Source organism: Myotis myotis, unplaced genomic scaffold, assembly GCF_014108235.1.
Source record: "Myotis myotis isolate mMyoMyo1 unplaced genomic scaffold, mMyoMyo1.p scaffold_m19_p_1, whole genome shotgun sequence".
In the NCBI taxonomy this organism is placed as follows: Eukaryota; Metazoa; Chordata; class Mammalia; order Chiroptera; family Vespertilionidae; genus Myotis; species Myotis myotis.
The window spans coordinates 171,921,794-171,945,637 of NW_023416313.1; the positions used below are offsets into that span (position 1 = coordinate 171,921,794).

At 43.8% G+C, this 23,844-nt stretch overlaps 2 protein-coding genes across 2 annotated transcripts in view; both read right to left on the reverse strand.

The window, feature by feature from the left end:
• DNAAF4 (dynein axonemal assembly factor 4) overlaps positions 1–5,583 on the reverse strand; it is a 79,734-nt gene extending 74,151 nt beyond the window's left edge. Inside the window, exon 1 of the mRNA XM_036302205.1 lies at positions 5,537–5,583. The gene's annotated coding sequence lies outside the window, so the exon portion shown is untranslated. The remainder of the gene's footprint in view (positions 1–5,536) is intronic.
• Positions 1–5,743, reverse strand: part of PYGO1 (pygopus family PHD finger 1) — a 35,328-nt gene extending 29,585 nt beyond the window's left edge. The window contains exon 1 of the mRNA XM_036302220.1: positions 5,537–5,743. Coding sequence (XP_036158113.1) covers positions 5,537–5,585 — 49 coding nt within the window. The 5' untranslated portion in view covers positions 5,586–5,743. The remainder of the gene's footprint in view (positions 1–5,536) is intronic.
• Between the last annotated feature and the right edge of the window lie 18,101 nt (positions 5,744–23,844).

Here is a 23,844-nt window from a genome sequence, read left to right on the forward strand (position 1 = left end):
AAAAAACTGTCCTTAGACATTCTCTCACCTTCTCGACCCCTTAATTCTGTGACTACATAAATTATGCTTCTTCTCCAATCTTAATCCAAATCTTCCATACACCTATATAGTCTACATTTTTAGTAAAGTCTACTTTTTAGCACTTTTATGACATTTTCGTCTTATTATCCCATTCTAAAATATATCCTTACCTTTCCAATGTAATTTCTAACTCTGGTTAAAAGCATTTCAACTGAAATGAATGTCTCAGCTTCCTTCTTCGTCTTTAAATTTGTCTTTTTCCTCCATCTTTAAATTTCTGTCTTTCTTCCTCCATTCTCTTTTTTATCCAAAACTAACTCTTCATTTGCATTCTTGATGCTATTCCCCTTCTCTCATCTGCAGAGACCTAATTTATGAGAATAGAAGCCTTATCTGTTTCATCTGTTTCCAGAACAGTGAGTGCCTAGCTGGCACATGGTAGATATTAAAAAACATGTATTGAATGCTTTATTAAGAAATTACTCTCTTTTTCTGTTGCTTTTTTAGTTTCTCTCCTCTCCCTCTACATCAAATTCTTCTGTTAAGTCTACAAATACGTTTAAACCTTTTTACAAGGGAGAAAAAATAAAGAGACCCATACAAACTTTCTCTTGATTCTATCTTTCCACGCTATTGGCTATGTCTTTCTGTCTACCACCAAGCTTCTTTTTTTATATATTTGCTAGAGGCCTGTTGCACAAAAAGATTCATGCAATAGGCCTGGGTCCCGGGTGCTGGAGGAAAACCAGTGCCGCTCCGGCCGGAGCCACCTTCACAGCCCTCACTGCTCCGGCTGGAGCCGCCTTCAGTCTTCCCTCCATCGCTTCGCGCCTATGTATGCAAATTAACCTCCATCTTTGTTGGTGGTTAATTTGCATATCTCGCTGATTAGCCAATGGGAGGCATAGCGAAGGTACGGTCAATTTCAATCTTTGTCTATTATTAGATAGGATATATTTTTATTGATTTTAGAGAGGAAGGATAGGGAGAGAGAGACAGAAACATCAAAGATGAGAGCAAATGATTGATCGGCTGCCTCCTACACGCCCCTCACTGGGGATCAAACCCGTAACCCATGCATATGCCCTGACAGGAATCAAACCATGACCTTCTGGTTCATAGGTCAACACACAACCACTGAGCCACACCAGTCGGGCATACCACCAAACTTTTTAAAGTCACATCTGCACCACTAACTTCACTACTTCAAAATGTGGTTTTTCTCCCCAAAGTGCCTCAAAATCATCACTGATTTCTTATACCTCTTTCTCATCCCTCATGCTCTTTTTATTGCTCCTATATAGTTTTTTAAATGTTTTTATTGACTTTTTTTTTAAGAGAGTGGATGGAGGGGGGAGGGAGGAGGGGAAGGAGGGAGGGAGAGAGAGGGAAGGAGGGAAGGAGGGAGAGAGAGAGAGAGAGAGATCTGGCCGGGGATCAATCAAACCCACATGTGCCTGGACTGGGGAATCAAGTCAGCAACCTTTCATGCATGGGACGATACTCAACCAACCGAGCCACACCAGCTAGGGCACTTACATGTAGTTTTACACTTGTATATAGTTTTACCCACTGCTTCTTAGAACTCTTTTCCAGGAGGTCTTTCATGGTTTCTTTAAAGACAGATTATATGTACTTTTATTTCCTGTAGATGGCCACAGTACTTAGCATGCTGTTTATAAATGTGTGATTATTTGCCATTATCCTGGATTGGATTAAAAATGTCTTAAAAACAAGTGTTATGTCTTCTTAATCAATATATTCCCACTGTCTGGCACTATGAGTACTCAATAAATATTTGTTGAATAATCAAATGAATACTGTCATCAGATTGACACCTAAGAGTTTTAAAAACAATGGAGAATGGGAGTGTTGGTTAAAATAAGTATGATAGGTAACATTCTAAGAGGAAAAAAAACAAGTAGTATAAAGGGTTATGGACAATCAAAAAGATAAAGATATGAATGAAAAAAAAGATGCCGGAAGGCAGTCCATCCTTGCTGCTTGACACAGTCGCTGCAGGGAAGAAACATCTGCACAGCATATGTTTCAAGGGACCTGGCGTATATGGCATACTGTTCTTAATATGTTTGCTCCCCTTCTTGGCGCTATGTGTTTTAACCAAGGTCACCTCTCTGAGAAATCCCTTTCCCCAGGTAGGGATTTTTCCCTGAAGTTAGGGAGGGAATAAAACCCCTTAACTAAGTGCCAGGCGGGTAGTTAATCACTTTAACTATGAACAATCACGCTTACGCTAAATAATCTTTACTCCCTGGAATGGAGTTAAGAAACACCCTAACCTTTGGAATAGAAATTGACAGGATTAAAATCAACTGGTATAAATACAGATGTAACAAGACAATAAAACAAAGAACCTGGCTGGAGATCCTGGCTAGAACCTGGCTAGGCTGCTGAACAACTGAACGCTGTCTCCGTGTCATTCCTTCTTCACCGACTTCGTCCACACCTTTGGGAACCCCTGAACCTGCTGGGGTTGGACCCCAACAAAAAGATATGAATGAATTACTTCATGTACTCACTCATTCATTCACAAAGCAATTAGGGGAGAAATAGAAAGACAATCAAGCTATTGTACCCATCCTCATGGATGTGTTTTACAATCAAGTGTTGAGGGTCTGGGAGTGGTAAGACCTGAAAACAGTAGGAGTAAGATACATTGCCATTTAAGAGCAATTCTGAATCTAATATTAAAATATTGGGACAAGTTTAGAAGACCACAAATCAGCTTCCTCTGGTCCACTCACTTTAGCAATCTAGGTCTACCAGCAGCAGCTCTCAAACTTTAGTATGCATAAGGAACACTGGGGATCTTGTTAAAGATGGAGAAAAATCCCCCAGGAATCATGATTCTGTGGGTCCAGGAATGTGCATTTTTAATAAGCATCCCATAGGATTATGATGCGTTTGGTCTGCAGAGTATACTACTGTAAAGTCCTTAGTCATTCACATCATAATTTTGCCATATCTGAATTACACCTATAATATCTTAGCCTTATCCTAAGCAGGAAATTTGTTGACTTATTTTTACAATACACATGGAGTAAATATATAACTATTAAAAAGTCTGTCTGTATATAGGAGTAGATGGGAAAGTTTGAGGAGGATTGTTCAAGAGTTCATGCTCTGTACACACCACATCCTGCATGAAATCTAATGACACAAATTATAACCAAAAATTCCAGGATAGTGAAGTTCAATAGAACTGTGCTACAGGAGAGCTCATGTAGATACTCTGGTACCTTTAATGGACTATAAAATAATCCAAAAATGTTTTTAAAAATTAATGTTCTAATTATTACAAAATGACTTGCTATTTTAAAAAACCCACTTTTACATTGACTTTTTATTTTAAAGAATACTTTGCCTTTTATTCTGGTACACCTGAGCCAACTCCCAACAGTTAAGGCATCAAACTTAAAAGTAGCAAGCAGCTGGAACAAAATGAAGATTGGTCTGTGCTCCTGATCCACAATAAAATATATATCCACTTTATTTAAAATTACATTTGATTAAGACTGATAATTGAGTTCAAAGATATAAACTTGATAGCTCTCTTCCTTTTCCTTCAACCCTAAAATAATTTATAATAATAGGAAAAATGATACGGCAAAAAGATCAGAGGAATCATTGCATCTCAGAAAGGCCTATTCCTTAAAGGCTTTGGCAACTCGCAACTACAAACAGAAAAGAGAGCTGAAACAGAAAAAACGGTCACCAAATGAAAGACTGTGCTGATAATAAGCCTTTAAACACAATATTCTGCTCTAAATTGTGTGTTTGCTTAAATGGCTAAGAAAATCAAGCTCTATCTAAATATTTGAGTGGATGGTTTTTGAATACCACCTTGTTACTGTGTCAAAAGCCAGTTCCATGCATTTAATCTCTAGTCACCTGGAACAAGAACATAGATGAATGGCCATGGTCCTTGATCTCTACATCACTTAAGTCAATTGGAAATGTACCTGCCTACTCACTGATGTATAAAGCACTCGATCGTGTTTGGATGAAAGGATTATTGCAATCATCTCCTAACTAGCCTCCCTGCTGCCACCTGTTCTCTGCAGTCTCTTCTCCACAGGGGCAGCCAGGGAAACCCTGTCAATATGTCAGATCTGTCCCTCTTCTGCTCAAAACGCCCAGTTCCTGCCAGAATAAAAGCCCAAATCTTTTGAAGGGCCCCCAGGCCCCCCAATACACAATCACCTCATCCCCAAGCTCAGCTCCTCCTCTCCCTTTGCTCACTCAGCGCCAGCTCAATCGCTTCGTTGCTGTTTCTTGAGTTCACCAGGCACATTCCAGACCGGGGGGCCTTTGCACTCGCCGTTCCTTCTGCCCAGACATATGCAGTTCCTCCCGCACATCCTCACCTGGCTCTGCTCCATCACCTCCTCTGGGTCTCTGCGCAAACAGCAAGCTCCCGGAGCGCTCTCTCACACCTGCACGGGACTGCCACCCCCGCACCCCTCAGCATGCCCTCGCCACCTTCCCTGCTCTGCTTTTCGCCACAGCACCTGCCCCTGACCTTCTGCACCGCTTGTTTGTTTACCAGAGTGGGGACTTCTGCTGGGAGACGACTGCCTCTCGCTTTGTTCACTGTCCCATCTCAGGGCCAAGACCCGTGCCTCGCGCGCGCGCGCACAGATGTTCAACAAATATTTGCTCAATGAACAAACGGTAGGACACCCATGTTGGGGGGGTTTTCAACCTTCACCCTATTAAGGGCTGCAAATAAGAGCTGGTGGCTATCCTCCAAACGTCCAGACAGCACCTGGGGTCTGGCAACTTACACGCATCGCCTTTTGTCTGGTGCATCGTTCCCTCTGATTTTTTCTTAGATAGTCAGGCAGCAGCAAAATGCCTAACTAACGTGTGCAAGGAAGAAGCAAACCGATCATGCATGAGACCGATCTGGGGTGATTCGGGTCTTATCCGCAAGCCAACCGAGAACGTGCCCTTTGCACGGACAGGTTCTCCTCCTAAGCCCGGGGGAATGCGCTGTTTGTTGTCTGCTGGAGGGCGGGGAGGGGGCTGGTGAGACGCGGAGGCCGGTGCACCTTCTGGCAGAACGTCAACTCGCGTGCAGCCCAACTTACTTTTTTGGGGGGTGGGCCTCGTTCGGGGGTGGGGGGTTAGTGTGTGTTTCTTTCTCGCCCTCTGAGGTTCCTATTGTGCTACGTCTTGCGAATGAGAGGAGGAAGAGGAGCGGGGAGGGGGGGGGGGCGAAGGGATGCCGGGCGCGCCTACAACTGCCTCCCGGCACAAAGTCGGGGAGGCGAGGGCTCGGCGCGGGTGTCGAGGGGGCGAGCGGGCGCCGGGGGCAGCGCGCGCCTCCACCGCAAGCTCGGCCTCGGCCCCGGCCCCGGGCGCAGGCGGGACGCGGGCTGCGCGGAGTTAGGCCCGGCCCGAGCCGGGTGGCCTCCCCGCGGCCGGGCGCGCGGGCCCTCGCGCCCCCCGCTCCCCGGACCCCCTCCACCCGGCGCCCGTCTCGGTTTACCTCGAACTCTCTTCAGCGAAATGGGATCCTTCTCCTGTTCCGCTGACATTACAGACCGCGAAGCATGACTCCCCCCCAGGCCGCGGGAATTCGGTCTCTTTGATGCGGCGGCGGCGGCCCCTCCTCCTCCTCGCGGGGCCGCTGCGGCGGCGGCGAGGCGAGCCTCCGAGCCCAGGCGCGGCCGAGGGCGGCGGGGACGCGGGCCGACTTTGCAAAGTTTGGGAGGAGGACGAGGCCTCGGGGCGGCGGGGCGGCGTGCGGGGGCCGGCGGGGCTCCGCGGGGGCTGCGGGGAGCTCGGCCTGGGGGCGGCCCCCCGCCCGGGGCCGGCACGTGCGGGCGAGAGCGCCGCCGCCGCCGCCGGAGGAACCGCTGACAGGGAGGCGGGCGGGCGGGCGGCCGGGCCCTGGCGGCACTCACAGCGCCCTCTGAGGAGGAGGTCCGCGCTCGCGCCGCTCCCGAGTCGCAGACACAAAAGCCCCCGGCGCCGAGCCGCCTGCCAGACCCGCTGTGGGGCGGGCGACGGACGTGGCGCGGCCGCGGCTTCCCCGCCCCGCGCTCCCAGCCCCGCGCGGGGACGGACCTCGGGGGGCGGGGGCCGCCGCCGGGTCCCACCGCGCCGCCCGCCGCCGCCTCGCGCTCCGCCTCGGCCCAGCCCCCACGGCCCGCGCGCGCCTCTCGCTCCGCGCCGGGCTTCGCGGGCCCGCGGCCCTGGTCGCCGGGGCGAGCCGCGCGCGCCGAGGGGCCGCCCGCCGCCCGCCAGGCCCGAGGACGCCCGCCCGGCGGCCCGCGCGCCCCGGCCCCGGCCCCGGCCCCGGTGCCCGCGAGGCGAGGGCATCTCCCAAGTTCGCCGGAGGCCGCCGCCGGCACCGCGGCCGCGCGAGCGGGGATCTGAAAGGGACGAACGGTCCGGACAAACTTTGCAAGTAGGAGCCTGGGACACCCAGGTCCCCCGACTCCGTGTCCGTGGCCTGGACACCTGTTCGTGGGATTGCCTCGACTTTAAGTTTTAACAACTTGACTCTCTAAGAAAGAGCGATGCGGGATCAGTAAGAGGAAGACGGGGTGGCCGCGGTGTGCGGGCGGAGCTGACTGGGACGCGAGGACAGGTTTGGGCTTTGGTCCCGGTTCCGCCCGCTCGTTGGGCTGTGTGGCCTCGGGCAGCTCGGACAACCTCTCTGGGCCTCGGATTTCCGATCTCACGGGCGGCGGAGTTCCGCCTCTGAGGTCTCTTCCAGCTCTGACATTCTTCGGCTTGCTTTTACGAAACGGTTCCCCCGTTTGTTATCTTTTCACTATCCTACTGTATCTCTTCTCTGTCCTACTACAGAGAATCTGTGAGCGCAGGCTCGAATCTTCCACCGGGCGAGGCGCTGGGTTCGTTTTGACGCTAGAATCACGGAAAAGCACTCATGACCCATATGAGGGCTTAGAACGAATCCCAAACAGGCGTCGCATCCTTCAGGAGACAAGACCACTCACTCGGTCATCTGCACCCACGACCTCGGAGGGAACAGATGTGAACAGAGGTGAACGCGAAGCAGCGGCAGAATGGGCTTCGCGGGCCAGGGTACGGCGTGGCCAGGGTGCAGATGTGACCCTTCCCGTGATAAGGTTTGGGGGGAAATTCCCCATGAGAAGGTCGAGGCTGGGGGCGTTTTTCCTACAGGAGGCACACCTAGGAGAAGGCTGCCCACAACTAGAATGCAAACTCCATGCAGGCATTTTGTCCATTTCACTGCCGTATCTTCTGGTAACTAACGAGTAATTGCTGGCAAGTGTTGAAAGGAATCTTGTTGAATGGAGGCATGAATAAACAGGATGGAAGTGGCCCTGGGCAGACTGATGGACCGGGTTTGGGAAGGGTGGGAAAGCCCAAGCAAATGCTCAGTCTGATCAAGCACATTGAATCTTACGCTCTATCTCGCAGGATTGTTGAGAGAAGATGTGAAAGCACTTTGAAAACATCAGTCAATGTGGAAACAGAGGTTTTTATGACATAATCCTTAGGGAGAGGGGTTGAGAGAAATCATTGCTGAGAGATTTTGAATTCTTTATTGTCATTCCCTTAAAGCTAGAAACTCAGAATTATGTAAATCAAGAGAAATGAATTGGCCTCTTTTTAATGATTCATCGAGAATAAAAAGACTATCTTACTTGGTTAATGGATTTTTCAATCAATTTGACTTCCAAATCCTGACAACTTGCTTGCTACACAGCCAAACTACCTGGAGTGCATTCTAAAGTTTCAGATTTCCAAGCCCCTCCCCAGATGTACTGAATCAGAATCTCTGGGAATGAGGTCTGAAATCTGTCTTTAAATGCTCTCTAGGTAATTCTACAGCAATGAGCATTGTGCACTAGACTCCTTATGTCCCCAGCATGACAGAATTCCTAACAAAATACTTCTTCACCTTGCTGTTGTAGTCTTTATCTATGGGACTTGGTTGTGAATCCCAGAGTTAATCTACATCTTTATTCCTTTTTTCATACACAGGTAAATCTGTTATTGGTAGGCCTACCCCACTATTTAAAAATACAAGCTCAGTCATACCTAAAACTCAATAGTAGGCACAACTTAGGCAAGAACTGGTTCTGTAAACCTACTCGGTGGAGGGCCAGATAATATCGTAGGTTTCACAGGCCATATGTTCTCTATCACAATTACTTCACTCTGCCATTGTATTAGGAAAGCAACCATAGACAACATGTAAACAAGTGGGTGTGGTTGAGTTCCAATAAAACTTTATATATAAAAGGCAGCAGTGTGTTCAATTTGGCCCACAGGCTGTAATCTGCTGACCCCTAGACTAGAACTTGGGTCACATAAAGGAAGTTGGAGCTCAGGGAACAGGACTAGGCTACAGCTACCAATGAAGGAGACATGACCTAAGGATGTATAAACTCACCCAGGATCGATGATAAATGAGAGCCAAGAACAGAATCCAGGGAAACATTGACATTGTAAAGTGTGGACAGAGATAGAGGAGCCTGTAAAGGAAATTGAGAAGGCAGGGGAAAAAAAAAAAAAAAAAAAAGGAGTGTTAGGACAATCAAGAAAAGGGAGAAATGATCAACATTAGACATCCTTGGCCTGGAATCTACTTAACCTCTGGATTTCTTATATTGTGAAGCATTTTATAGTCTTTGCTTTTAATATTTTACATCTCAAATTTTACCTGTTTATATTGTGAGATAGCATAGTGGAGCATTTAAGCATAAAGACTCTAATAGTTATATTTAAAATAAGTTATATTTTCAAACATTGAAAAAAATCATAAATTTGTTTTAAATTGAATAGAAATCAAAATGAAACCAGATTCTAGGTGTTTGGAAGTTTGCAACCATGGTTTGAATACTTTCATGATATAATAATTGAAACTGTGGTCAGCTTAGCAACCTCTATATGTTGGTCAGCCACATCCAGCATCCCCTTGTTGACAAATGTAGATGGATGATCAAAAGCTCAAAGCTGAGGGAATCACAACAGCAAACTCTGGGAGATGCTTGTATGAGTCAGGATTCAATCCAGACACAAAAGCCACATAATCTAAACAGGGTAAATTTAATACAAAGAATTATTAACCACAGTAGGAAATTGGACTATGGAGGGATTGGATACTAAGGAGTAAAGAGAATGCTAAAGAACATGAGAAAAGCAGGTATGAGTAGGATCCATAAAACTAAGAGCACCCAAAGAATAGGCCCTTCTCCAGGCTGCAATCCAGACCTGATTGGAGTATGCACAGCTGTGCACTCTGAGGGAAGTGCCAGAGGAAGCTGCTGTCCCTACCTGCTGCTTCATTGCAGGGTCCTGGCACTGGATAAGTTGCCAGCATTGCAGGAGCTGGACCCTGAAGAAGCCAGGCATGCTGCAAGAGCCTACCAATAGGAGCACCTGGAACAGGAAGAAAGCCCCTCCTCCTGCAATATCTCTCCAGCACCCTCTACTAACAAAGTATAACATCATGCCGGCTGACAAAGGAAAAATATTTAAAGGGTACAGCACCATTTTTGCAGAGTAGGTAATAAAGGGTAAATTGGGGTTGAGAGGCAATAAATTGATTATTGACACAATGATAGTATGTACTTTAGCCTAGCAAAACCCCTTAAGTGACCTCATAGCAACAGCAACTTTGTCATAAAATGGTACCTTCTGATTTTTTTTCTGTCTTGTCCTAAATGTGTATTTATTTTCTTTTTTTTAATTTTAGTAAATCTTTATTGTTCAGATTATTACATTTGTTCCTCTTTTTTACCCCCCAATAGCTCCCCTCCACCCAGTTCCCACCCCACCCTCTGCCCTTATCCCCCCACTGTCCTCATCCCTAGGTGCACAATTTTTGTCCAGTCTCTTCCCGCATCTCCCACACCCCTTTCCCCACCAAGAATAGTGAGTCCATTCCCTTTCTATGTCCCTGATTCTATTATAATCACCAGTTCATTCTGTTCATCAGATTATTTCTTCACTTGATTCTTAGATTCACTTGTTGATAGACGCATATTTGTTGTTCATAATTAGTATCTTTACCTTTTTCTTCTTCCTCTTCTTAAAGGATACCTTTCAGCATTTCATATAATCCTGGTTTGGTGGTGATGAACTCCTTTAGCTTTTCCTTATCTGTGAAGCTCTTTATCTGACCTTCAATTCTGAATGATAGCTTTGCTGGGTAAAGTAATCTTGGTTGTAGGTTCTTGGCATTCATCACTTTGAATATTTCTTGCCACTCCCTTCTGGCCTGCATAGTTTCTGTTGAGAAATCAGCTGACAGTCATATGGGTATTCCCTTGTAGGTAACTGAGTTTCTTTCTCTTGCTGCTTTTAAGATTCTCTCTTTGTCTTTTGCTCTTGGCATTTTAATTATGATGTGTCTTGGTGTGGTCCTCTTTGGATTCCTTTTGTTTGGGGTTCTCTGCGCTTCCTGGACTTGTAAGTCTATTTCTTTCACCAGCTAGGGGAAGTTTTCTGTCATTATTTCTTCAAATAGGTTTTCAATATCTTGGTCTCTCTCATCTTCTGGCACCCGTATAATTCTGATGTTGGTACGCTTGAAGCTGTCCCAGAGGCTCCTTACACTATCTTCATATTTTTGGAATCTTTGTTCTTTTTTCTTTTTCGGTTGGGTATTTTTTGTTTCTTCGCATTTAAAATCTTTGCCTTGATTCTTGCGCTCCTCTGGTCTGCTGTTGGGAGTCTGTATAATATTCGTTATTTCAGTCCGTGCATGCTTAATTTCTAGTTGGTTCTTTATCATAACATTGAGGGTCTCATTAGATTTCTTGAGGATGTCAGTAACTTTATCGGCGGCTTCTAGACAGTTCTTGAGAGACCTTAAAAGTGTGGTTCTGAACTCAATATCCTCCATTGACAGTTTTGTCCTGTTTGTCTCCGCATTTTTTATGCTTTCTTGGTGCACCCCCTAGTGGTCTTTGTGCGCAGTCTTGTTGTAGTTAAGCCTTGATTGTTGTAGTTAATACGAGGGGGATTTGACCTCCAGGCCAACTGGTTGTGAGAATCAGCTGTGTCTGCAGAGGGAAAACTTCTGTCCTCTAGGGAGGTGCTAATCTAGCCTTTGCCTGAGGCTATCCGGCAAATGGCTCTGCGCAGGGCTTGGGCGGGGTGGGTCGCACGGGATCAAGCAGGGCGGGCGGAGGGAGCAGTTATGGCTGCTCTCAGTCCCGTCCCCAGAGGCTCTGCCTCACAGAGTCCCAGCAACTGCTGCAAGTACCTCGGAGAGAAAGCTGCCCTCGCGTTCCGACCGATGCTAGACAGCCCTGCTTCTCCCGTTTGAACCTGGGTCCTTAGAGACTCGCCCAGAACTGGAGCTCAGAATCTGAGACTCCCTCCCGATTGAAAACGGACAACCACACCCTCAGCTACCAGCCCGCTCCGCGCATACCTCCTCACCTTTGTATTTTCCGCACTGCACCTCCTCTGAGTCTCATATGCTGTTCTCTTTCCTTCTAGTTGAAGAATTTCCCCTCAGCCAGCTTTCCCGTGGTTCTGGGTGATGTCCGTTCCGTCTTTTACTTGTATTTGTGAAGTGGTTGTTCGAGGCAGCTAACTCCGGTGTTTACCTATGCCGCCATCTTGGTTTTTTCTCCCGTATTTATTTTCTAGGTTATGAAATATGGGGCAAGGTTTTACTGAAAAATACCCTTTGAACTCATTCTCTTTAACCTCTTCTATTCCATGACATAATATACTCACCAGAGTCTATATATTTTACCTCCTGTATATTTCTCAGATATATTCATTCTCTATCACCACAGCCACCACCCAAGTCTAGCCATGATCATTTATCTCTTTTCTCAAATCCTATATAATAAAGAGCTAATATGCAAATGGTCATCACGCCCTTACGCCCTCATGCCCTCACACCATTAATAGCTCAGACACTCAACACTGGGGAGAGGGGAATGGGGACCAGCCAGGCACAAATGAACTTGTGAGAGAGGAATGGGGACCAGCCAAGCTGCGGCCCTGGAGAGGGACAAGCTGCCCACCCTGTGGTCCCAGGTGCCTGCAGCTGCGGCCCGGATGAAGCCGCCCACCCACAGTCCCCTGCAGCTGCGGCCTTCCCAGGTGAAGCTGGCCAGGGTCCTGGGTGCCTGCAGCCAGCCAGAGTGAGGGAAGCCTGGGTCCCAGGTGTGGGGCGAGGCAGAGGTGGTTGGGGGCAATCAGGTCAGCAGGGGAGCAGTTAGGGGTGAACAGGCCAGTAGGGGAGCAGTTAGAGGTGATCAGGAAGGCAGGCAGAGGTGGTTAGGGGAAATCAGGCAGGCAGGCAGGTGAGCGGTTAGGAGCCAGCAGTCCTGGATTGCGAGAGGCAGTCGGACATCCCCCGAGGGGTCCCGGATTAGAGAGAGTGCAGGCCAGGCTGATGGACCCCCCCTGTGCATGTATTTTGTGCACCAGGCTTCTAGTAGTACAAAAATCACCGAATAGTTTTCCCCACATCCACTTTAACCTCTGTTCAATCCATTTCCCATTCTGTAGCCTCAGTGCTCTTAAAAAAAAGTATAGATTCACAAAAGGTTGCAAACAAATGTATAGGAAAGTTCTGTGAATTCTTCCTCCAAGCTTCCCTCAGTGTGAGCACGGTGTACAACTATAGTACAATATCAAAACCAAGCAATCAACATTGGTACAAATCATAGAGTTTATTCAGCATTTACCTGTTATACTATGCAATGTAATCCATATGTAAACTTGTATAACCACCATGACAATCAAGATATGAAGATATTCAACTGAAGAATCACAAGATTCCCCGATAGCAGGACTCCCTTCTGTTATTTTTTTACTAGAGGCCTGATGCATGAAATTCGTGTAAAAGTAGGCCTTCCTTCCCTCGGCTGCCGGCACCGGCTTCACTCTGGCACCTGGGACCTGGGCTTCCCTCACAGCCCAGCTTTGTCCAGAAGGATTTCCAGTCTAATTAGCATATTATGCTTTTATTATTGTAGACAGCCGTACCCATCCACTTTCCTGATTCCATCAGTGGCAGCCACTAATCTACTTTGCATTTTTATAATTATGTGATTTCATGAAGGTTACAAAATGAAATCATGCATGCATTCTTTTGAGATTCTTTATCACATAACAATTTCCTTGAATTTTATCTAAGCTACTGTGTGTGCCAATATTTTGCTCCTTTTTACTACTTAGTAGTATTTCATGGTATGAATGTACCACTGCTTGTTAAAATATTCACTGATTGAAAGACTATAAGGGTAGTTTCTACTTTTGGGCTATTATGAATAAAGCCATTATGAACATTCATGTTCTAGTTCCTGTGTGAAAATAAGTCTTCATTTTTCTGGGATAAATGCCCAAGAATGCAATTGCTAGGTCATATGGTAAATCCATTTTTAGTTTGAAAGAAACTGCCAAACTTTTTCCAGAGTGCAGAGTACTCTTTTTAAAACACAAATCTCATCCTGTCATCACTTTACATAAAACTCTTCAATGGCTTTCCAGTGCTATAATTTTAAAAACATAGACTATAAGATGATACAATATGATTTCCACTGATTTCTCCAATCTCATCCTGCACAACTCCCCTTGCTCTTTATGCTCAGTGACCTTTTAAGAATTTCATCTCTAATAATTATTCTCTTGCCAGAGGGCTTGAAAATGCTATTTCTTCTTCCAGGAATTCTCTTCTTTCTATGTCTAGTGCAATTAACTCAAAGTTTACCTTTCATTCTTGACTCAAGTATATATCTCCTCATTCTCCCTCTCCTGCAGATTCTGGTTATTTTTTTAAATATTACTTTCCTTTATCACTTCTCTGTTTGAAATGACATATTAATTTCTGTGAATATCTGATTAAATTTTGTCTTCACCTCCAGACTCTCAAATTCATAAGTAAGGGCTGTGTTGGCTTTTGCTTATTACTATCTGGCACATATCAATAAATATTGTTTGAATGTGTGAATGAACTATATACTTGCAAATAATTCAGTTAAAAGCCTTGATATTAATTTTGTCTATCTATTATTTAAGACTAGGGGCCCAGTGCACGAAATTCGTGCACTGGGTGGGTGGGGGGGGGAGTGTCCCTCAGCCCAGCCTGCCCCCTCTCACATACTGGGAGCCCTCAGGTGTTGACCCCCATCACCCTCCAATCGCAGGATTGGCCCCTTGCCCAGGCCTGACGCCTCTGACAGAGGTGTCAGGACTGGGCAGGGGACCCTCATTTCCCCCCATCACTGGTTCTGCCCCCAGCCCAGGCCTGATGCCTCTGGCTCAGGCATCAGGCCTGGGCAGGGGACACCCAGACCCCTCCGATTGCTGGCTCTGCCCCTTACCCAGGCCTGATGCTTCGGCCAAAGGCGTAGACCCCAATCACCCTCCGATCGCCTGATCAGCCCCTTGCCCAGGCCTGACGCCTCCGCCAGAGATGTCAGGCTTGGACAGGGGACCCCCATCTCCCCCCGATCACTGGCTCTGACCCCCGCCCAGGCCTGAGGCCTCTGGCCCAGGAATCATGCCTGGGCAGGGGACCCCCATCTCCCTCTGATCGCTTGCTCCACCCCCCGCCCAAGCCTGATGCCTCTGACCCAGGCTTCAGGCGTGGGCAAGGGGACCATCATATCCCCCCAATCCCCGGCTCCGCCCCCCCAGCTCCCCGCGGTTGCAGGCTCCGCCCTGCCTTCGGCCAGGGCAGCGGGGACCCACAGCTGCAGCGGCCCCGCGATCGTGAGCTCCACTTTAGGCCCAGGCAAGGGACCCCTAGCTCCTGGGACTGCCAGCTTCGACCGTGCCCAGCTCCCATCGCTGGCTCCACCCCTACTTCCTGCTATCACTGGCCAGGGCGGCAAAGGTGCCTGATTCTCCGATCATGGCTGGGGAGCTCTTAGCTCCCCCCTGGGTTTCTGATCACTGTCAGTGGCAGGGGGCTTCTTCCTGCTTTCCCTTTTGCCTCCCTGCATTGTGCCTACATATGCAAATTAATCGCCATCTTGTTGGCAGTTAACCGCCATCTTGTTGGCAGTTAACTGCCAATCTTAGTTGGCAGTTAATTTGCATATAGCCCTGATTAGCCAATGAAAACGGTAGCGCCGTACGCCAATTACCATTTTTCTCTTTTATTAGTGTAGATATGTTAACCACTCATATTTAAGATACTCTGCTAAGCAATAGATTCCTATAGCCAAATTGAATTCATAAAAAGTTTACATTAATACATTTAAGACTTATTTTATAAATATTTCTAGTGTATAACTATTATTGAAAAATAACAAAGAAAATGATTAATAGAACATTTGTAATTCTTTAATATATCAAGGAGGCTTGCAACTCAAGAAAAGGAACAAATGTCTCTGTAGCTCTCTCCATCTTGGTCACTGTTTGTCATATGAACTTGAATACCCCTTGCAATCAATAGCCAAAGACTTGAGTATATATCCTATATAATAAAAGGCTAATATGCAAATTGCCCTTCTACCGGGAGTTCAACAAGGGGGCGGGGACCACTGGCCAACCACTGGCGGCCCCTCCCCCTGTCCCGCCCAGCCCGATCAGCCCCAATTGAGGCAGGCTGGCAGGACCCCACCCATGCACACATTCGTGCACCAGGCCTCTAGTATACTAATATATATTAGTATATTAGTATATCCAGACAAAGCCATGGTGGCAGAGCCGAAGCAGAGGCAGTTAGGGGCGATCAGACCAGAAGGGGAGGGCAGTCGGGGGTGATCAGGCTGGCAGGGGGGCACTTGGGGGCGAGCAGGCCAGCATGTAGAGTGGTTAGGGGTGATCAGGTAGGCAGGCAGGTGAGTGGTTAGGAGCCAGCGGTCCCGGATTGTGAGAGGGATCAGGCCTAAACTGGCAGTTTAGGAGTCCCAGATTGGAGAGGGTGCAGGCCAGGCTGAGGGACATCCGCCCCCCCACCCCTTGTGTGAATTTTGTGCACCGGGCCACTAGTGTGTGTGTGTGTGTGTGTGTGTGTGTGTGTGTGTGTGTAAAACTATAAAGGTCCCTGGTATCTCTCTCCTGGGGCAGCTTGCTTAAAAAATATTCATGGTTAAGTGAGGTGCCTCCAGTACCTCTTTGATCTTTGATTCTATAGATATCTTGAGTCACATACTTCTTATATGACAGATGATAAAATCAATACGGCAAAGTAAAGTGGGATTTTTGCCTTGTTTTCTTCTGTTTCTTATAGCAAAGGCAGATTTTTTTTTTTTTTCCAGCATAAATACTGCCAACATAGGCAGACTGCAACACTGTGGGTGTTTGAGAACTTTTTGGGAGCATGTGGGAATGAGCAAGATATGTGTGTATTTGTGAATGAAACACAGCAAGGCGGGACTACCTAAGAAATCTGACAAATCTTGGTGTTAAAACAACAAAATGTAAATATTAAACAGTTGGCATTTTATGAAATCTATTTTAGAAGAATAGGTGCCAATTTTGAAGCTTTTTGGTTTGTATGTGTGTTTGGAGGGCTAGAGAAGGAAAGGGGAGGCAAGATAATGACAACTTTGTGCAGTAATTTTTCTTTGAGTCCCCCCATTTTTTGTACATTCATATTTTTATGGAGATATAATTTACTTATCATAAAATTCATAATTTTTTGAAAACAAAGACCACTGAAGAATAGATTTCATCAGCTTCTTTTTTTCTTTTCTTTTTTTTTTTAATCCTCACCTGAGGATATGTTTTTATTGATTTTAGAGCGAGAGGGAGAGAAAGAGAAACATTGATGTGAGAGAGAAACATCATCTGTAGCCTCCTGTAAGTGCCCTGACCCGGGATCCAATCCAAAACCTAGGTATGTGCCCTGACCAGAATTGAACCCGAAACCGTTTGGTGTACGGGACAATACTCTAACCAACTGAGCCACCTGGCCTGGGCAAAATTCACTATTTTAATGTGTAAAATTAAGTGTGTAGTCTATTCATTTTTTTTTTTTTTTTTATTATACTTTAGTATATTCACTGAGCTGTGCAATGATCACCATTATCTAATTTCAGAACATTTTTTATCTCCCCAAAAGGAAATCCTGTACTGGTTAATAGTCACTTCCAATTGCCTCCTCTACCCCCCAAACTCCCCAGCCCCTGGCCACTACTAATCTACTTTTTGTCTCTATAGATCATCTACTCTGGGCATTTCATTTCACATAAATATGGTCATTTGTGACTGGCTCTTTTCACTTCCCATAATGTTTTCAAGGTTCATCCATGTTGAATATGTGTCAGAATTTAATTCCTTTTTATGACTGAATAATATTCCATTGTAGGGGTATATACCACATTTTGTTTCTCCAGTCATCTGTTGATGGGCACTTGGATTGTTTCCAACTTTTGGTTACTGTGAATAATGCTGCAAATGAACACTACTGTACAAGCATCTGTTTCAGTTCTTGTTTTCGTTCTTTTGGGCATATACCTAGCAGTGGAATGGCTGGCCCATATAGTAATTATGTTTAGCTTTTTGAGGAACCCAAACTGTTTTCCACAGTGGCCGGACCATTTTATGTTCCCACTATCAAATGTATGAAGACTCCAATTTCTCCAGATCCTTAACAATATTTATTTTCCTTAAACATTGTTTATTTTTATAATAGCCATCCTAGCAGGTGTGAAGTAGTATCTCATTGTGGTTTTGATTTGCATTTTCTCAATGACTAAAGATATTGAACATTTTTTCATGTGCTTGTTGGCCATTTGTATACTTCATTGGAGAAATGTCAGTTCAACTCCTTTGCCCATCTTTAAATTGGGTTGTTGGTCTTTGTCTTGAGTTTAGAAGTTCTTTATATATCCTGGGTATTAAGCTATTATCAGATATGTGATTTTTAAGATATGTTCTGGATATTAAACCATCAGATATATGACTTGCAAATATCTTCCCCATTCTGTAAGTTCTTTTCAATTTCTTAATAATGTCCTTTGACAAACATGAGTTTTTAATTTTGTTGAAGTCCCTTTTTGTTGTTGTTGTTTGTGCTTTTGGACATATCTAAGAATTCATTGCTGCATTTAAGGCAGCCGTGGGCAAACTACGGCCCGCGGGCTGGATCCGGCCCGTTTGAAATGAATAAAACTAAAAAAAAAAAAAAAAGACCGTACCCTTTTATGTAATGATATTTACTTTGAATTTATATTAGTTCACACAAACACTCCATCCATGCTTTTGTTCCGGCCCTCCGGTCCAGTTTAAGAACCCATTGTGACCCTCGAGTCAAAAAGTTTGCCCACCCCTGATTTAAGGTCATGAAGATTTACACCCATGTTTTCTTCTAAGAGTTATGGTTTTAGCTTTTAAATTTAGACTAGAGGTCTGGTGCATGAAATTCATGCACGGGAGGGTCCCCTCTGCCCAGCCTTACACCCTCTCCAATCCGGGACCCCTCGGGGGATGTCCAACTGCGGGTTTAGGCCCTATCCCGGAGATCAGGCCTAAACTGGCAGTCGGACATCCCTCTCACAATCTGGGACTGCTGGCTCCTACCTGCTTCTCCTGCCAGCCTGATCACCCCTAACCGCCTCTGCCTGCCGGCCTGATTGCCCCTAACTGCCCACCCCCCTTGCTGGCCTGGTTGCCCCCAACTATTCCCCCTGCTGGCCTGGTTGTCCCCAACTGCCCCCCCCCCCCCCCCGCCGGCTTGGTCGCCCCCAACTGCCCCCTCTGCCAGCCTGGTTGCTCCATGCAGCCTGTTCAGTCATTTGGTCGTCCCTCACTAACCCCACTGCCGGCCTGGTCACCCATGCAGCCTGTTGTTTAGTCGTTCAATCATCCCTCACTAAGCCCCCTGCCAGCCTTGTCGCCCCACACAACCTGCCAGCCTGCTGTTCAGTTGTTACTGTTACTGTGACAGAGTCCTGGACATTTTGCATATTCCTCTATTATTAGTATAGATTATTGATCCATTTTGAGTTAATTTTTGTATATGTAGTGAGGTAGGATCCTAACTCTATTCTTTTGCATGTGGAAACCCAGTTGCCTCAGCAATATTTATTGAAGAGATTGTTCTTTCCCCTATTGAATGGACTTTACACCCCCATCAAAAATCAATTTTCCGCCGAAACCAGTTTGGCTCAGTGGATAGAGCGTCAGCCTGCGGACTGAAGGGTCCCGGGTTCGATTCCGGTCAAGGGCATGTGCCTGGGTTGCGGGCATATCCCCAGTAGGAGATGTGCAGGAGGCAGCTGATCGATATTTCTCTCTCATTGATGTTTCTAACTCTCTATTTCTCTCCCTTCCTCTCTGTAAAAAATCAATAAAATATATTTAAAAAAAAAATCAATTTTCCATGGATATATGAATTTATTCCTGGGCTCTCAATTCTCTTTCATTGGTCTATATGTCATTGGTTGTTAGGCTATTGCCACACTGTTTTTTGTTTGTTTTTAAAAATGTTTTTATTGATTTTAGAGAGAGGAACAGAGAAGGGGAGATAGAAACATCAATGATGAATGAAAATTATTGATTGGCTGCTTCCTGCACATCCCAGGCATGTACCTTGACTGGGGATAGAACTGTGACCTCCTGATTTATGGGTTGACCTTAAACCACTGAGCAACACCAGCCGGGCACCACACTCTTTTGATTACTATAGCTTTGTAGTAAGTTTTGACATTGGGACATGTAAGTCCTATGACTTTCAAGATTATTTTGGCCACTTGGGGCCCCTGCAATTCCACATGAATTTGAGGATTGCCTTTCCCATTTCTGTTAAGAAAGGCTGTTGGAATTTTGATAAGGATTGCCTTGAATTTGAAGATCACTTTGGATAATATTGACATCTTTAACATGGGATATGTTTCCATTTATTTAGATGTACAATTTCTTTTAGCAATGTTTTGTAGTCTTCAGTATATGTCTTTCACCTCTTTGGTTAAATTTATGCTTAGATATTTTATTTTAGATGCTATTGTATGCTGCTATGGATATGTCTGTGTTTTCATTTCTCTTGGATATACCTAGAAGTGAGATGCTGGGTCAAGTGATAATGAGGAACTGTTAAACAATTTTCCACAGTGGCTGCACCATTTTACATTTCCAGCAGTAATGTATAAGGGTTCTAATTTCTCTACAACCTTGCCAACATTTGTTATTGTCTTTTTTATTATAGTCATCCTCGTGGATATAGAATGGTATCTCATTGTCTTTTTGACTTTATTTTTTGCTCATCATTGCTTCTTGCTCCTATCATCCTTGTGACCCATATTTACTTCTTCTTAAAGTACACCCTTTATTGTTCATTTAGCTGGGGTGTGAGTGGTAAATTATTTCAATCTTTATCTACAGTTATGTTTATTCAACCCTAACATTTAAATGATAGTTTATCTAGGTATAGAACTCCATATTGTAATTTTCCTTTGTGATGTTTTGAAAATGTTATCCCATCATCTTCTTGCTTCCTTTGTTGTCACTGAACAATCTTCCTAGTGCAATCTATATAATCTCTTTTCCTGTCTTTTAGTTGTTCTCTTTGTCTTTGATGTTCTGCAGTTTTACTAAAAATGTCTTAGTGTATTTGTGTTTTTCTATATTGAGGTTCCTGCTTTCTGAATCTGAGGATTTCATAAATTTAGTCGTTTTCTCTTTGAATATTGCTTATCCTTCATTCCCTTTAGTCTTTCATTTTAGAATGGCTGTCAGATGTATTTTGAATAATCTCTATTTACTTTTATTTATATATTTCTATCTGTTGATCTCTGAATAATTTCCTTATACCTACCTTTTAGTTTTAGAACTTTTTTTTTTAGTGTATTTGTATGTGATTTAACAGATTTTCAAAAATTCAATGGCTGTATATTTTTATTTCTGGAAATTTTATTCACTTTTTTAGTATACTTGTTCTTTAAAAAATATGTAGTTTATTTTTTTATGTTTCAATTCTTTCTTTTATATGCTCCATAGTCCACACCTTGTCATTTCAAGTAGTTACTGTTCAAAATTTCAGTTTCCCTTTCATGCCCAAAATTGAGGGTTTTTTTTGTTTGTTTTGTCATTTGTTTGTTAATCCTCACCTGAGGATATTTTCTTTTCCATTGATTTTTAGAGGGTGGAAGGGAGGGGAGAGACAGGGAGAGAGAAACATCAATGTGAAAGACACATTAATTGGTTTCCTCCCATATGTGCCTCAACCAGTTGGGGCAAGGGATTGTGCCTGCAACTGGGGTACGTGCCCTTGACCAGGAATCAAACCTGAGATTCTTTGTTCTATGGGCCGACACTCTAACCACTGAGATACCTGGCTAGGGTGAATTTTTTTTTTAAATTAAGAATTATTTAAAAAAGCTTGTTTGGGTCATATTTTATCTGTTATTTTAATTTTTTAAATATTATCTTAACCATTTAAAAATAATACTAAAAACAAAAATTCTTACCTGAATTAGGACTATGTCTATGGATGAGTCCATAGTTTTTATGCTGCCTACTGTTTAGGTCCTGAAGTAAGCAACCATCTACTGGAATAGGAAAATTGTTATTTTCTTGCTGCTATTCAGTAAATGCCAGATGAAAACAATTCTTACCTTAAATAGGCTCCATTCCTGCTGCTTGGAGTGGGCCCTATAAAATTATAAATCATCTCATCCTAGGATATAAAAGCCACTATTCTGTACATTGAAATTTTTCATTCTCCATTCCCCCAAAGAAAACTAAAGAGTAAAAGAAAAACATGGATTTTTCTTTTTTAACTAAGGAAATTTTTATTTAAACTGTGCAATCAATCAGTATTTAGACAGCAGTTTCATAAACATTTTGGCATTTAAATTTTTATTCATTTTTGGCATGACCTGTAGGATAGTATACACACTACCCTAGGGAAGGGGAAAATACTAGGCAATATTTACTATGATGCTAGAAAAAGAAAACAAACCCACATTATTAAACAAAATATGTTTTAAGAAGACATTAAAAAGGTACATTCAAAATCAAGGCAAACATGAGCTTTCTTCCTGCAATGGAGTTCACAAAGCTGATCCCCTGAGTCAAGTATAAAATTAAAATAGTTCAGCTCTAGAGTCCATTAGCAAGTCTGCAAATGCTGCCCTTACAAGAATATTGTATAAAGAGTGAAAGGATCCAGATCACCCATAATATGAAATAATATAACTGACTCCCACACTTTCATTTAATTCACATCTTTGAAAAAAATAGAATCACGCATACACAAACATGAAATTTTGTCCAACAACAACAAAACAGACAAACTTAATATACGTCTTCTACTGACAGGCTAAGGCAATGTGTGTGTTTTCAGGCTTTGCAAATACCTGTATCAGGCTCAAGCTGCTAATTATTATCCCTCATTTGCAAACAAAATAGATAAACAAAAAATGTAGCAACAGGAAGGAGATTATTTTAGGTAAATTTAAAAAATATTTTTGTTGTTGTTTCTAAAGGCAGTTCCATAGAAAATAAACTTCTATAACAAATTTTTAAAGATAAAGTCTATAAGTTAGAACTGTGTCTAATATCATTACAAGATATAAATGAATAAATCTGTAAATGTGTTCAGAATCTCATGCATTAACAGTGACATTGGGTGGGGTGGGGATATACTAGATGATGCAAGAAGAATGAAAAGTATTTCCTTTCTTTAAAAAAAGATAATTATAAAATTCCTCTCATTAACCCTTAAAGGTAGCCTTGAGAAAACGAGAATAGGTGCCAGTAGGTGTTGCCCTACATAAAACTTATTCCAAGGAGTTTAAAGAAATGTTAAAATGTTCCATAACCATAAAAAAGTAGATCTGTTAGAAAAGAATCCTAAAAATGCACTTTCTCCTCAACAATCTACCCCTCTGGGGATATCTGGGTCTTTAAATCTTTAAAAGCCAAGATATTTTAAAAATGAAAGATTTAACTTGGTGTAAAATGATTTCATGTTCAGAAATCTCAAAAGTACTGTAAATTCCCGTTTCCTCTTGTAAATTTTCTTACATTACAGATAAGTGTTTAAATCCCATTCTATGTCTTTTACCAACCACTTTCTTCTGTTAGTTTTTTTGGGTTCATATACGGGAAATGCAAACATTTTAAATTTTAGCAGAGGCAAAATGTAATCGGACAGGCTGAAGTGTAAAGGAAAAAATCAGTTATGTTTCACAGTCTCAGAGGGATGACTTTCAGATTATAATTACTTACACTCGAATTTTCTTTCTAAGTTTTCAAAGTACTATTCTTCATTCTGCACAACAAATTATCCTCATTTCATGAATATAAGAGGAACAGAAATAGGTTAAGAACTTCCCTACCAAACAAGTCTCCAAATTGTCAAGGATTAGAATTTAGGTGCTCCACTGACTCACCTTATGCTTGTTCTACCATAGGCTTCTCCCTCCACTTTGCTCCCTCCTAAATCAGTATGAATAATTAATTATGTTGCTCTCATATAAAAACTATTGCTTCAGATCTAGCAAGGAAGGATGACTGGTTACATACTTTTTCCAATTAATAAATTCCTACTTGGATACAGGGGACTAAAGAAAAATTGCAAAGGCTTCTGAACACGTAGTCTAATAAAGAAATGCTTGAATAGATAAGGACTCCAGAAACCATGTCAACCTTATTGTTCATGCAACTCTAGGCACAGCATCAGTTCGCAGACACAATTTTGGCTAAGAGAAATTGAACGTTTTTTGTGTTTGTTTTTCTTAAATATTTTTTAAAGTTGGTTTTCAGAGAGAGAGGAAGGGAGAGGGAGCCCGAAACCTGAGCATGTGCTCTGACCTGGAATCAAGTCAGCAAACTTTCCCTGCGTGTGTGGAACGACACTCCAACCAACTGAGCCACACCACCCAGGGCAGAAATTGAAGATTTCAAAGGAGGAAAGTAGGA